We start from the raw sequence: 13,787 nt of genomic DNA, 5'->3' as shown, positions 1-13,787 counted from the left end.
TTATAATTTTAGGCAATTATTTTGATAACAACATACGTTGCAATTGTTATTCAATTTCAAATATCTGCAGAAAATGCTCCAACATATGGTTGAGGTATCTTCAAAGGATATATTTAAATAGATAGAATTTACTTTTCCCTGTATTCCCTCACACTTATATCGCTAGTATTAATTTTTAGCACTTTGGGATTTTTAAACATAATTAATCCAAAAGGACTAATAGTTAGTCCCAAGGGATTTAATTTTTATTTTATAATTATAATATATATTTTTATTTTAAAATTCTTGCACATTCTCTAGCCAGCATCTAAAACATTATCTCATACTATTATCTCAACTTCATACGAAAGAATACCAACAATTGTTTGATCACACTCAAACGTCAACTATATGAGAGTCAACTACTACACACACATCACTTTTACTGGCGAGTCAGTGGAAACATGTATACGAACGACGTTCAACGACTGACTCACCAGTAGAAGTGATGCGTGTGTAGTAGTTTACTTTCATATAGTTGACGTTTGAGTGTTGCCATACAATTATTGTTATTCTCGCTAGAGAATGTGCTTGAATTTTAAAATAAAAATATATTTATAATTATAAAATAATAATTTAATCCCTTGGGACTAACTATTAATCCTTTTGGATTAATTATATTTAAAAATCCCAAAGTGCTGAAAATTAATACTAGCGATATAAGTGTGCTGTATAAATAATAAATAAAATTGAAAATTCAAAATGTCCATTATTTTTGTTGTCAAAAAAGTAAAAAAAAATGATAAACTATTTGATTTGTTTATATTGAATTTATTTTTGTGTGTTTCTTTTTTCATCTCCACAGAATTATCTACAAAAATGGTCTTGTATATTCTCCATAATGATAATTTTATAATAATTATTTAAATATAATTGTTGGCTTAATCGTCTAATTTTTTCATATATGTTTGTGTTTTTGTTGCTTAACTTCCATTTTATGAATCCTAATTATTAATTATACGATCTCTCTTACTTTTATATACACGAGCTTCAACTATGTACTTTTGCGTTGTCTACCAAAAACGAAAACAAATTTTGTGTATCGAATTTAGTATATTGAATCTACTTTGTCCAAAAAGAGAAACCAAATTCATGTGTTTTTGTTTGTATCTCATATATGTTTGATCACTGGATCATCGGGGGATTGATTGAAGGTATTTACAATTTAAAGTCTATCCTACGAAGATATAAATAAAACAATGAAGAGAGGAAATTATATGCGTAAGAATGTTCTCGTACATGACATTGTATAGTATATATCATATCTGCTTAATGCTATTGTTGTTTTTTGTTGTAGTTGTTATCTTCATTTGTTATATCTCTAACATAAAGAAAATTCGAAAGTTTTTTTTTCACTATACATCGATCAAATATTTTACAAAGCAGATCATTTGTTTTTGTTTGTTTATGTTTTTTTTAAAGAAATTTACGAGAATATTCTTTTTCTTCTACATTATTTAGTTATGTTCAATTAAAAGGTTTAGTTTTCATTTTTAGCGCGAATGCAAGAAATGTACAAGTCACTTCAAAACATTTGTTGCATTTAAATTGGAATTATAAAACTAGAGTTGAGTGTTTTTGTTTTTCTATTGGTATAAAAATGCATTTAAATTTGTTTTGCAACAAAGATAGAGAGAGAATTTTTATCATGTAGATCGTTCAGTGCAATTACAAATATTTGCTCATTTTATCGTCCGAAATTCAATAATTAATACAAGAATAACGAGACGAATTCTAAGTATGTCATATAAATGGAATATTTGCACTTTTATAGAGATCGAACAATTTAAATACTCTTACGAGCTTTGGGCGAACAAATCTTCATTTAATATTCAACTTTTTCCGTTTTTCTTTCTTCTTCTTCAAATGTATTCAGATTGGTTTTTTGGCCTGAATATATATTCCGCATCATTTGGAACAGGTTTTAAACCATAAAGTCTCTGTTCACAAGTCGATTTCATTTAAATTAAGTTTAGAGGAAATTTTTTGTTACAAATAAAATTTATTTAAAAAAATTAATTTAGATAAAATAAATTATAAATTCATTCTATGGTTGAATAAACCATGATGATCGCAAAAAAAAACGAAATTGTAAATTAGTCATTTCCATTGAACTATTTTTCGAATTCATGGTATTTCAATTAGACTATATGTTTTTTGACGAAATTTTCAAACAATTTCCAATGAAAAACCAATAATGATTTTCCATATGGCCTTGCATGAATGGTTATTGAGTTTTGTTTGTCGTTCGTTATTCAGAACTGCCTAACTAATTGTTTTAAAATTGAAATGTCTATTTTTTTGTGCTCATTTCATACGGTAACGAAATAAGATGTTGCTTTTTGATTTGAATTTGCATTGAATTTTATTTCATTTTGTGTGGTCGTCATTTTTAGAATTTTTGTTCTTCATCATTTCTCGTGTTTAGCAGTTTAAAATTCTATATTCATGAAACTTTTCGTTTTCATTTCATATAATTAATTCAAAATGTGGTGCTTTTTTCACATCAAGAGATTGTGTGTGCTTTGAATGAATTTAATGTTCATTTAAACGGTCATTTTATTATTGTAATCAATTATAGGTTTTGTGTATTGAATTGATTTGGATTTGCCACCCGTTTGTCATAAATTTGTGGGTGTATCCTGGCTCATTTGACGTGATTCATTTTATTACTTTATTTTCCATTTTGTTTAATATATAAATCACTCGTTGATGCCAAACATTTGAATTGTTTTGCAATTTGAAAATTTAAAAAAAATTCAATCACATCACATGAGCCCCGATTTATATTTTTTTCCTTTAATTTATATATATTAATTTATTTTTGACGCTTATCTATTACAAAATTTACACGAACATTTTCCATGAAAAGTTTGAAAAGCACTTTCTAAATGAAACTCCAATACTATGGGGCAAGGAATTTATTTTTCTGTTTTTTTTTTTTAATTGGTCAGTGGTTGTAATTGCAATTTAAACAGTGCACAATTGACCATACTAAGCATTCACACAACATCGATCTCGGTCAACTACATTGCATTGAGAAAAAACAGTTTTTTTTTATTTCGATAATAATATAATCAATGTATATTTATTTTTGTTTTAATTTAATATATCACTTACTGATCCACTCATAATTGGTTTAAATTATTACTTTCCACGCCATTCCATTGATAAAATGAATGCTGTTTGATATTTTTTGTTGTATCAATGTGTGTTTTTTTAATATCAGTACAAAATATGAATGTAGTATCAATATGTGTCCCTTGACAATATTTATTTACTTATTTTTGTTTGTTTCATGTTAACGAAAATGTTAAATTGGATACGATCACAAATAGTGCGCATTTACGTGATGCCACACTACAACATTCTTGCAAAATTAATTCTATCCCGAAAAAATTAAATTTAAAAAATATTTTCAATAATTCGTAATTTTCTTTTGGACAAGATTCAAATTTATTTTGAGTTTGTGTGTGTCTCTGTGTGTGCATTTCTTTTCCACATTTTTGTTCAATTCATTTCGTTGCGATGAATCGAATTTCTAGTCATTTTGTTAAAAAGAAATGTATTTTAAATACATTTATACATTCAGTTCAAATTTGATAATAATGAATTTTGGTTTTTCCTAAAAGCTTTGACCGTGGTCAAAGAGAGAAGGTTTGTGTTTTTTTTTTACATTTATGCGTTGGATTTATCTAAGTCTCATCGTGCGGGAGCATTTTCTGATGGTTTTAATGAACCGACCGATGGATTCAATCGATTCGGCGGTGCTGGTATTGGACTGGGCTCTTTAGCTCGCAAATGAGCTGCATACATTGCTTTGGCACGTTCTTCATCGGCTCGATATGCTTCCATGACACCAGGGGCGTATCGCAGCTGATGCATTGGATCTAAACGATATGGATCACGGTAAGCATCTAAAGCGGGCGATGGCCAACCAGCTGGGGGTGGTGGAAAGTGAGACATTGGCGGTCCTGCCATCGGATGTGTCAAAATACTTCTTCCAAGCTGTCGTGAATTAATAAACACAACGTAATTAGAAATATTTCAAATTCTATACTGAGAAATGATGAGAGAAAACACTTACCGGTGGCATTTGTCCTTGCATCATGTGTCTGTTAACCATGTAGTGTTGAGCGGCAAGGTGTTGTGCATGAGCGTATCTTGGATCAGGTACAACGTTTGGAGGTCCTCGCATCATCATTTCGTCTTCACGTTTTGGTTCTTCTTTGATGCGAGACACATCCGAATCGGTTCCATTTCGTAACGGCGATCGTTCTCTTTGCATTTTTGAACTTTCCGATAAACGTTGTTGTTGTAGCATTCGTTCTCTCTCAATTCGTTCCAATTCACGACGCTCTTTTTCACGTCGTTCCCGTTCACGTTCACGCTGTTCGCGTTGTTCTCTTTCTTGTTGCTCTTTTCGAGCTCTTTCTTCCTTTTCTTTTTCTCGTCGTTCTTTCTCTTCACGTTCGCGTCGCGCCTCTTCCTCGCGCCGTTTTCGTTCACGCTCTTTTTCTTCGGCCTCTCTAAGTCGCAACGCTTCTATTGCTGGATCTGGTTTAAATGTCCATGCTGGTGGATAGCCCGCAACAGCTCTTGGTAAAGGACTACATTTTAAAATTGGAAATATATGAATTAGTTTTGTGAAAAACTTTTTTTCTTATTAACAAAAAACTTACTTTCGCCATGGATCGTGTAATGTGGGCGGCGCACCAATTGGAATATCACGTCCAAAGGTCAAGCTAGGGAAATTGTTGAACGGTGATGCATATCGACCAAAAGGTGAAACTGCATTTCCTATAGTGTGAACATTTTGCATTAGTTATGTGGAAGAAAATCAATTGATTTCAATGGTTCGTATCAGATCAACTATACCTAAATGACTAGTTGGGCCAGCTGCTAAGAAACCAGATGGAATGGAGCCCGTATCATACGGTCTAGGCAAACCTGGTGGAAATGTCGTTGACATTTCAGGTGGTCTTTGTAATACGTTCGCTGATGAGAATATATGCGATGGCGGTCGATGCATTTCTGATGGTGTAGCTGCTGCTTTTGCGAGATTTGGCGTTGTCGATGTTTTGTCTGGATTTTCTTTCTTTTGATGATGCAAAATTTCCCAAGCAATTCGAACATGCATTGCATTCCATCGTCCAGGTTTCTATTTAAGATTAAAGCAAAATGAAAATAATGTTAAAATATGATAAAACATTTCCTAAGCCATAATATTAGTGGGCTAAAACGTGTGTTTAAATGAATGAGATGTTATTTTGTTGTGCCTTTTTTTCAGAATATTTGCTGTTGTTTCGTTTCCACAAAAAAAAAACATAAACCAACCGGCTAAGCCTATGAAGAGACAAAATGCGAATTCCCCTCATCTGTGCCATCTTGTATTCCATAGTTGAACTCAATTTAGTTACAATGAATTGAATCGAAAAAGAGAAAAAAACAACAACAGTAACATGGCTACATAGATCTGTTGACCAGTGAGATACGTATAGCAATGGAATGAAAGAATGAAGAAAGCGTATATGTGTATGTATGCATCAGCACGCATAGATGTACAGCTCTGTGTGGCCGTGCTATTGTTGTTGTTTTTTCACTTTTTCATTTCAATGCTACAGAATTAAATTCAGTTTTTGCATCTAATTCACACTAAAATCAGATGGCGCTCATTAGCGAGATTCGCAAAAAAAAAGTCTCCAATCTCATACAAATATACACCGGCTGACATAAACCAAATAAAATGCACAAATGAAACATAGAAACATAGAATTTAAACATTGACAACAAATAAACAATCAATTTTTTTTTGTGTTTAAGAACTCAATTCCAGATAGAATGGGGCACCTACCACTTGTTTAGGTTTAGTGGATTCAACTGCGGGATGCGCTTGAGGCTGCTGAACAAATAAAAAAGCGTAAATGTTTTGTTTGTTATAATGCCAAGAGAAATAAAACAAAATCAAATCCAATTGCATTTAAAGCGTTTTCCATTAAAAAAGTGTCAGTATTAAAGAGAACCCGTTTCATTTGAAGAAAAGTAGAATAGAGACACGAGTATTTCCCCAGTAATAATGATTGTTAGTAAAGTATGAAAGATGTGAGGTGAAGATGCTCTTGTGTATGTATATAATAATTTGTTGTTGTTATTTATGGAGTTCGCATGCAATTTTGAGATGATTTGATATTGATTCGAAATCTACCTTCGGTGCGAATGATGTAACATGGTTTGGTGGCACAAATGGCGTTCCCAGACCAGGCGGATGCAGAATACTTGGTCCATAGCCAGGATACGTAACACCCAAACCGGTTCGATGAAAAGGTGAGTCGAATTTCGGCATGTCCTTGAACAATGGTGGCGGAAATAGTGAAGGATTGGGCTATTTAAGAGAAAGAAGAAGAAAAAAGAATATTAGTCAACTGTAATCGAGATATCTGAAAAATAGATCAAACTTACCGGTTGCTGGTGTTGATGTTGATGCAAATGTGTATGCTGATGTTGATGATGGTGCAATTCTTGGCGCAGATACGGCGAAGATGGTACCACAGTTAGGCCAGCACGATCCAAAAATCGATTATCTAATTCACGACGAAGATGGTCAGCTTGATCAGCTAATTGGTTATGATTACAGGCACACAAATATACACACAGAGAGAGACAGGAATTGGTTGAAGACACAGCGAAATTGATTTTACAAAAAAATGAAGAATCAATTCAATGCTCGCTTCAAAACGTAAAAAAAACAACAACAGTAAAATGTGAAATGAGCTCAACTTACCTTTGCTTGATTGAAACAGTGACTCGGCCGAAAATGGATGCGGAGCGGAGGTTGTGACACTTGCAGCTGACGATACTGGCGGCAACGGAGTTGCAAACAGAGGAGGTGGAAATGATGAATGAGTTGTTACTGTCGAATGCAAAGACGGTGCCGATGCAATCGAACCTTGTGGCGGTGCTGGCTTTGTGATTGTATTTGTGATTGCCGGTGACAGTTGTGCGCTGCTTGCACTAAAAACCAAACATAATTAAACGTATTAATTATCACATTTTTATATCGTTTTGTTTTTTAAACTTAAAACTAAAAAATGCATTTTTTATAGCCAAATTTCTCTGAAAACCGAATTCGTGGGTTGGTCAATTTTGATTTCAAATCCAAACTTGAATAGTCAGTAGAATTTTTTTTGTCTTTGGTTAATTGTTAAATAAGTTGTGTTGCGGCATTTTGACATCCCAATTATATAATGAGTCAAATGAATCGCAGATTCATAATAACAATATTTAAATGCGCCTTTTACCTAGGCCAACTCGATGCGGTTAGTTTGGGATAAGAAGAAAGACTAGATGATGTAACGGCAACATTTGGTGGTGGCGCCGCCGACGACGATGATGCGATTGTCGATGACAAACTGTTATAAGGCAACACTGATGATATTGTGCCAGTTGATACTGAAACTGGACCTGGGTATGCTATGCCAGAATTCGGTGTTGATGTTCTAGATAAACTGCTTACATTGCTACTGTAACGATTAGTTTTTAGATGAATCAATGAATGATAGTTAGGCTCTTTTGTAGAACTTGTAGCGCAGATGATATTTTTTTTAGTACCATTTCCATCCAATCCATACAAACGATTAATAATTCAGAAGAAAAAAGAAACAATGATATTACTAAAACATACCTATAATTGTCACGATCGCGCGATGGACTATGACCACGTGGCGACTGACTTTTGGATATTGAATGAGATGTCTGTTCCCTGAGACTGCTAGACAATGGCGGCGCCTATAAAAGAAATTAAATTTTTAATTAAACATCTAAATTCATCGATTTGTTAAATGATTTTGGATGGATGAACACTTACAGGTGCAACGGGCTTTTCTGAGTTTTCTGAGTTAACGGATTTTTCAGAATTCGGTGAGATTCTCCGAACATGTGGATAGTCGCGACTTGATTTCGAATCAATTGTTCGCGGTGATGCCGACGGTGATGAAATCGTTGGCGGTGGTATGGGCGCTGACACCGGATAAGGACTTGCATGATGAAAACTACCATATGGTCTGAAAATTAAAAAACAACATTGAAATCCAGTGATTTTTCACAATTTTATTTTCCCATGACGCTAATGATGAGAATTGAAATACGTACGCATACAATGGATATCCTGGATATCGATATGGCGATGGAATACCGCCATTTGATGATGGCGTTAAATTGCTTGTTCCATTTGCGGATGGAGCCACTGCCGGACTATTTGTTCGACCAGTTGAGTTTTCTGCACTTGGATGCACTGCTGGTGCCACAGCCTAATGCAATATAATTTCAAAATTAGTAAACGACATTGAGTAGTCATAGTCAATGAATATTAAAATATTCGTGTGAAGAGAAGAGACAAACCTGCAGTGTAGCCGGCGATTGTGTTGGAACAGATCCTATTACGCTAGCGCTACTTTGAGTGGTGCCATTTGTTATCGCTGATGGATGGCTAATTGGTGACGTTATGAGTGGCGTTGAATGCGTCGTACTAGCTATCGGTGGTATGGTCGATGGGGCGAAGCCATTGGATAACGTTACCAATGGACTTGCCTGCTGTGACTGTGTTTGTGAATTCTGATGTGTCGTCTGAATATCAATCGAATATTTAATGAATTTTTATCGCAAAGTGTGCCGAACGAAATGTTTATCCAAAATGAGACAAAAACTTACCGGAGACGTTGATTGTTGTGGCTGTGTTGGTTTACCAGGTGAGGTGCTTGTACTCGTCGAGGTTGATGGCACTTTCGCTGGTATCGATTTAACCAAACCACTTGGCGCTGTTTGACTTGGTGAGATCGGCGAACTTGAGTTTATTGGACCATTTGAAACCTGCACCAGAAATTAAATAGAACAAACACAAAAAGAAAAAAAACATTAGCAAACTACAAAAACATCACTTAAATCATAACTGAGCGGTTATTTTTATATCCGACGAATTTCCAACTTTCGGATAAGCACAAGAAAATGGTTGACGATGTGAAAGGAATATGAACCCGATTTAAATAATTCGGAAGTAAGCTGAAAACTTTGGCATTGCTTTTCAGACGTTGGCACATTTCGAAACTTCGGTTAGATAAAGTTTCTTGGGAATAATAATAATGTAAAAGCATAACGAGCGAGATAGAGAATATGAAAACAATTAAATGAATAAATAAACAGAAAAACAAGGAGATTCATGAAACACAAACGTTCACTCTACGCTGCTCAATTGAGTCGGAACCAAGAAAAAATAACTTTGAATTATGCACATTTTCATAGAGAAAAAAGTGAAATCTTCGGATAAGATATCCGAACTTTAAGTGTTTGCATGACATTGTTTGGCAGTGCTGCTATGTTCTTTTATATCCTTATTTCGATAAAGAAATTTTCCAAAGAGATACACGTACATCGTACACATACACTCACTTCATGAATACAAAGTGCATTTAAATAGTTTGCCAACAACGTCGATGCTCGTCCTCTCTTTCTCTCTGTCTTAATCCAGTAGATGTGAAAAAGAAAAAGCAGTTTTGAAACAAAATGCTGCATAAGTTGTAGAATGTTGTGAAAATGAATGAGAAACCAACACTTGCTGCGCAAATATTTTGTGAAATACGAACAACAACTACCACCGCACACATACTGTGACATGACAGACAATTTTGTTGAAACAAATACAATTTTCGTTATAAGTTGGTTGGTTCGAGCACATGGTTGAAAGCGATATGAAAACGGGGAAATAATTAAAATTGCATAAGTCGTATAAAATATCTTCGCACTTATATCGTAAACAGCTATTACCATGTTTCGGTCTCTTCCAATGCAAATACATTTGGGTATGACGACACTGGCATGACTCTCACATTTAAGACATTTTCGCATCTCTTTTCAACGTTATTAAAATAATTTTCGAATCTCGGGGCGAAAATTCAGTCATAGTAACGACATGTCAAGCGCTTCATTTTATGAATACTTTAATGAAAATTGTTCGACGTACAGTTTTTTAAATGCAACAGAGAATCGAATGCAAAACACTCTGGCTGAGCATCGAATGCAAAAACGATTTACGGTTTAAAGAAACAATTTAATTAACTTTCTTTGGCATTTTCATATTGTTCATGCTTTGTATTACATCTTTGCATCTACAAGAACTGCTTGACTTTATTTCGTCAAATACTTAACGAGTCAATGCTAATTTTCTTTCCTTTTATTCGATTCTTAATCTATTTATCCATGCGTCGAAATAAAAATGCATTTGAAAATCAAATCTATAAAATATTCTACTATTGTGTAAAGGAGTCGTTTGGTTAAAAAGAGAAGACCATTATTGAAATGAAAAAAAAAACACAACAAACATCATCATTGTAATAAAATTTCGATCGCAAAAAAAGTCCAGCAATGAATTTCGTTTGTGGTAAGTTATTCTGATTGATGTGAAAAACTTTTAATGAGAAAGAAGAAATGCAAACTTTCAACATTGAATGATTTTTCGTTCCGTTTGCATGCCAAGAAAAAGTTTCAAGATTTCGGATACAATTATTCAAATAACGGAACTGATGCATGCAAAAGTAAACAATGCAAGTGCATAAAAGTGCTGTGATTTCGATTAAGTATGGCATGACTGCGCAGTTTGTAAAATTAAATTCGCCCAACAAAAATGGTTGAAAATGAATGCTTGTACTGTGCACACAAATAGCTTTCTTGTGCTATTCTTTGAAAGAAATTAGCATATTTTTGTTTGTTTTGTTCATTTTGCCTTTCAATTGCGTCGGTTTGTGTGGATGTGGTTTTTCTATAGAAACTTGTGCTTAAACGGGAAAACTAAAAATGTGCAAACGACGGAAATATAGTTTTTGTGTAGTCTAGATCCTTTCTATTCCATTCATTTCATTTTAAAATTCAATTTAAGTAAGAGGAAAACACTTTTTGAGCTTTGTAAACGAGAGTAAGAAATATTCCATCGTCGATGACATAAAAGCGAAAAGGTTTGTAAAATCGTAAAATGCCATTTTTATAAGTACGGTTTTTTTTCGTTGTGGTTGTTGTGCTGGCTGAATGGTTTTCAGGTTTTCTGTGATTTATGACCAATTTATGCATGCGCCGTGCGATTCGACGCGATGCGACACCACACGATGCCATTCCATAAGTATATAACTTTTGCAAAATCGTTTGTCTTTTACTTTCAACTTATTTTCAACGATCCAACTATCCGGCCAACACTCAACGGGCAAACGCTTAAACATGAAATGAGTTTGCATAATATTAATGCAGTTATTTTATTATTGTTGTCCATTCATCATTTTTCTCTATCTCGAAAAGAGTCAATTCAGTTTGAAGGCATTTTGTAAAGATTAAGCTCTCGACACAAAATTGAGATTTTCTCTCATATTTACGCATAAATTTCAAAATAAATCATTAAATACAACAACGATTTGAGAGAGCGGTAGAGAGTGAAAAAAACACGTTAAAACAAGAGAAACATATTTCTCTACGGTGTTTAGACCTTTATCGCACAACTTTTTGTTTCGCTATTATGCGAACGATTGCAAATCGAATGGAAAGCATTAAATCAGTGGTGTTAAGTGATAATCCCTGATTATTTGCAGAAAATGAATGCTTTCAACGTGTAAATAGCAGCTTATATCGATGATCTATGGCAAATAGTGACACAATCCATAAATCAACAAATTCACAAACCATTTTGAATTTTATGTTTATCTTGAGTAGCACTCAAAATAAATAGCACTGTATTTGTTGTCATGTTTATGAAAAATTCTCGGTTTATATATGGCAGTAATATTCGCCATAGATCGTATGAATGACACACATATTAGAAGATTTTCATGATGAAAAAAAAACAACAAATGTGAAGAAAAAGTGAATGCTATCAATTGTGTCATCTCTTAAATTAATGCAATAACAAGATTGCAATTGTGATAAAAGTCATTAAAACTTATTACATCAAAAGAACTTTACTTGTGTACCGAACGACAAACTTGATACGCATAAGTTGTGTATTTGAATTGACGCTGTCCACCGACGATGCTCTTTGTTTCATTTTCTTGTCTGATTAATGACAGACTATAATTTTTTTATATTATAGCGTTGAAGTCATACTTCTGAATCAAATGATGATCGCTTGATTAATTACACAGACAATAAATTCCGTCACACATTTTAAAATGTTAATAGAAAATGTCTGTATACATTAGTCAGACGAAATGTGTTTACACAGATGAAAACGCATAAATCGCAAAACTTTAAACAGAAAGTGTAAATATGCAAGACAAAGCATTTTATAATTTTCAATGAAAGTCAGCGACGACGACGCATTTCTTCTTAAATTATTGAATAATGTATGCATTTAGCTCTCAACAAATAATGACACGGATGTTTATTCAAAGCTTGCTTATACAAAAGTGACTTGCATCAAAAAAATATATAGTTTGCGCGTGTGAAAATGCAAATGACTTTTGGCTGTGATTTTCACATCGTTGAACAGGTGATGAGTGAATCGTTTTGTAGATTTTATCGGTTTGCGTTTTAACCAGATGTTCATGCCGAAATAAATTCTCTTAAATACGAACCTGCATTTGTGGTGTTTGTGATGATGTTGGCGTTGTGGCCGTTGTTGGTGTCGATTGACTTGTGGCGTTTGATACTGGGCTTGCACTGCCACCCAGCGTAAGGGGTCCGTTGCTGTAAAATGAAAATGATCAGCGTAAATGAATGGCGTTTGAAAAATGACCAAAAAGTTATTGTTATAAAATCGTTACCTGTGCGGCAGACCAGTCGATGGGAAATCCGTTTTTCGTGGTACTGTTGGACTAGGCGCAGTCGTTGCAACTTGTGCTGGAGTTGATGCAAACACCACTGAACCTCCATCAGAGCCCTGTAATGATCGAAATAAAAACGAAACAAAGTCAGAATAACGACAAACTATATAAATTTAATGCATTGAAAGTATTTCAATTGTTGAAAAAGAACTTCTTAATTTTTTATATATATATACCGACTCGCATTGAGCTTGTGACCTTCGAGAGTGAGTAAAAAATAAAACAACAGCAGCAATTTCAATTCATGTTCGTAATCAAATTGCCATTTACTTTGAATCACAATTTGTAATCAATAACTTCGATCAATAAAATCGTAATGGATTTATTAAATGAGTTCATTTCTGCCGACAAATGAAATGGTCTTTTTATGATACCAATTGAATGTCGTACGTGTTATGACCAACAAGTTGCAATTAAACTGCTGTGAATTGACGTCTGAAATATAAATGTTTTCGAAATGTTTATTGTTGCTTTTTCGCCGCACGATTTGCACACAAAAATGGAATTGGTTATTAAATCTGTGTAGAATACCATTTTTAGTTGGTGATTACATTCCGAAAATATTAAATATTCCATTTTATTGGCTATATTTTGAATCGATACGACTGACATTCAATGATGTCAACTCCACAAAAGTTCGATAAAATATTTTACGATATAAAATAAAGCACGTTGTAGGCGGAATAATAAATGAAAAAGAAAAAAAACGGTCATTATTATTCGGTTTGGTTTTATGAACTAGTCAAATGAATTGAGCAGGCTTAGTGAATCGATCAAATCGTAATGTACAGTGTTTAGCTCTCAACTAATATCATTATTATAGTCAATAATAATCAAATATTTTTCAGGCTCTTGTTTTGGAAAAACAGCTTTGAAATCATACAACAAAAAAACACA

The 13,787-nt window shown here is 33.7% G+C and overlaps 1 protein-coding gene across 7 annotated transcripts in view; it reads right to left on the bottom strand.

Moving 5' to 3' along the window:
- Positions 1 to 794: 794 nt before the first annotated feature.
- Positions 795 to 13,787, bottom strand: part of LOC116344729 (autism susceptibility gene 2 protein homolog) — a 221,564-nt gene continuing 208,571 nt past the window's right edge. For 2 of the 7 annotated variants that reach the window (XM_031773410.1, XM_031773416.1), the window contains 16 exons: positions 12,831 to 12,946; positions 12,642 to 12,753; positions 8,746 to 8,904; positions 8,437 to 8,661; positions 8,188 to 8,345; positions 7,904 to 8,099; positions 7,721 to 7,824; positions 7,338 to 7,559; positions 6,821 to 7,050; positions 6,499 to 6,653; positions 6,245 to 6,421; positions 5,894 to 5,941; positions 4,918 to 5,200; positions 4,722 to 4,839; positions 4,127 to 4,649; positions 795 to 4,047 (listed from right to left, as the gene is read on the bottom strand). In XM_031773410.1, coding sequence (XP_031629270.1) covers positions 3,742 to 4,047; positions 4,127 to 4,649; positions 4,722 to 4,839; positions 4,918 to 5,200; positions 5,894 to 5,941; positions 6,245 to 6,421; positions 6,499 to 6,653; positions 6,821 to 7,050; positions 7,338 to 7,559; positions 7,721 to 7,824; positions 7,904 to 8,099; positions 8,188 to 8,345; positions 8,437 to 8,661; positions 8,746 to 8,904; positions 12,642 to 12,753; positions 12,831 to 12,946 — 3,132 coding nt within the window. In that variant the 3' untranslated portion in view covers positions 795 to 3,741. The remainder of the gene's footprint in view (positions 4,048 to 4,126; positions 4,650 to 4,721; positions 4,840 to 4,917; positions 5,201 to 5,893; positions 5,942 to 6,244; positions 6,422 to 6,498; positions 6,654 to 6,820; positions 7,051 to 7,337; positions 7,560 to 7,720; positions 7,825 to 7,903; positions 8,100 to 8,187; positions 8,346 to 8,436; positions 8,662 to 8,745; positions 8,905 to 12,641; positions 12,754 to 12,830; positions 12,947 to 13,787) is intronic. The other 5 variants (XM_031773411.1, XM_031773413.1, XM_031773412.1 and 2 more) reach the window with 5 other exon arrangements.

This window comes from Contarinia nasturtii, unplaced genomic scaffold, assembly GCF_009176525.2.
Source record: "Contarinia nasturtii isolate CC-2019 unplaced genomic scaffold, AAFC_CNas_1.1 Cnas_scaffold_1182, whole genome shotgun sequence".
NCBI classification, from domain to species: Eukaryota; Metazoa; Arthropoda; class Insecta; order Diptera; family Cecidomyiidae; genus Contarinia; species Contarinia nasturtii.
The sequence above is the reverse complement of the archived record's forward strand: the minus strand, read 5'-3'. Positions and strand labels throughout refer to the sequence as shown.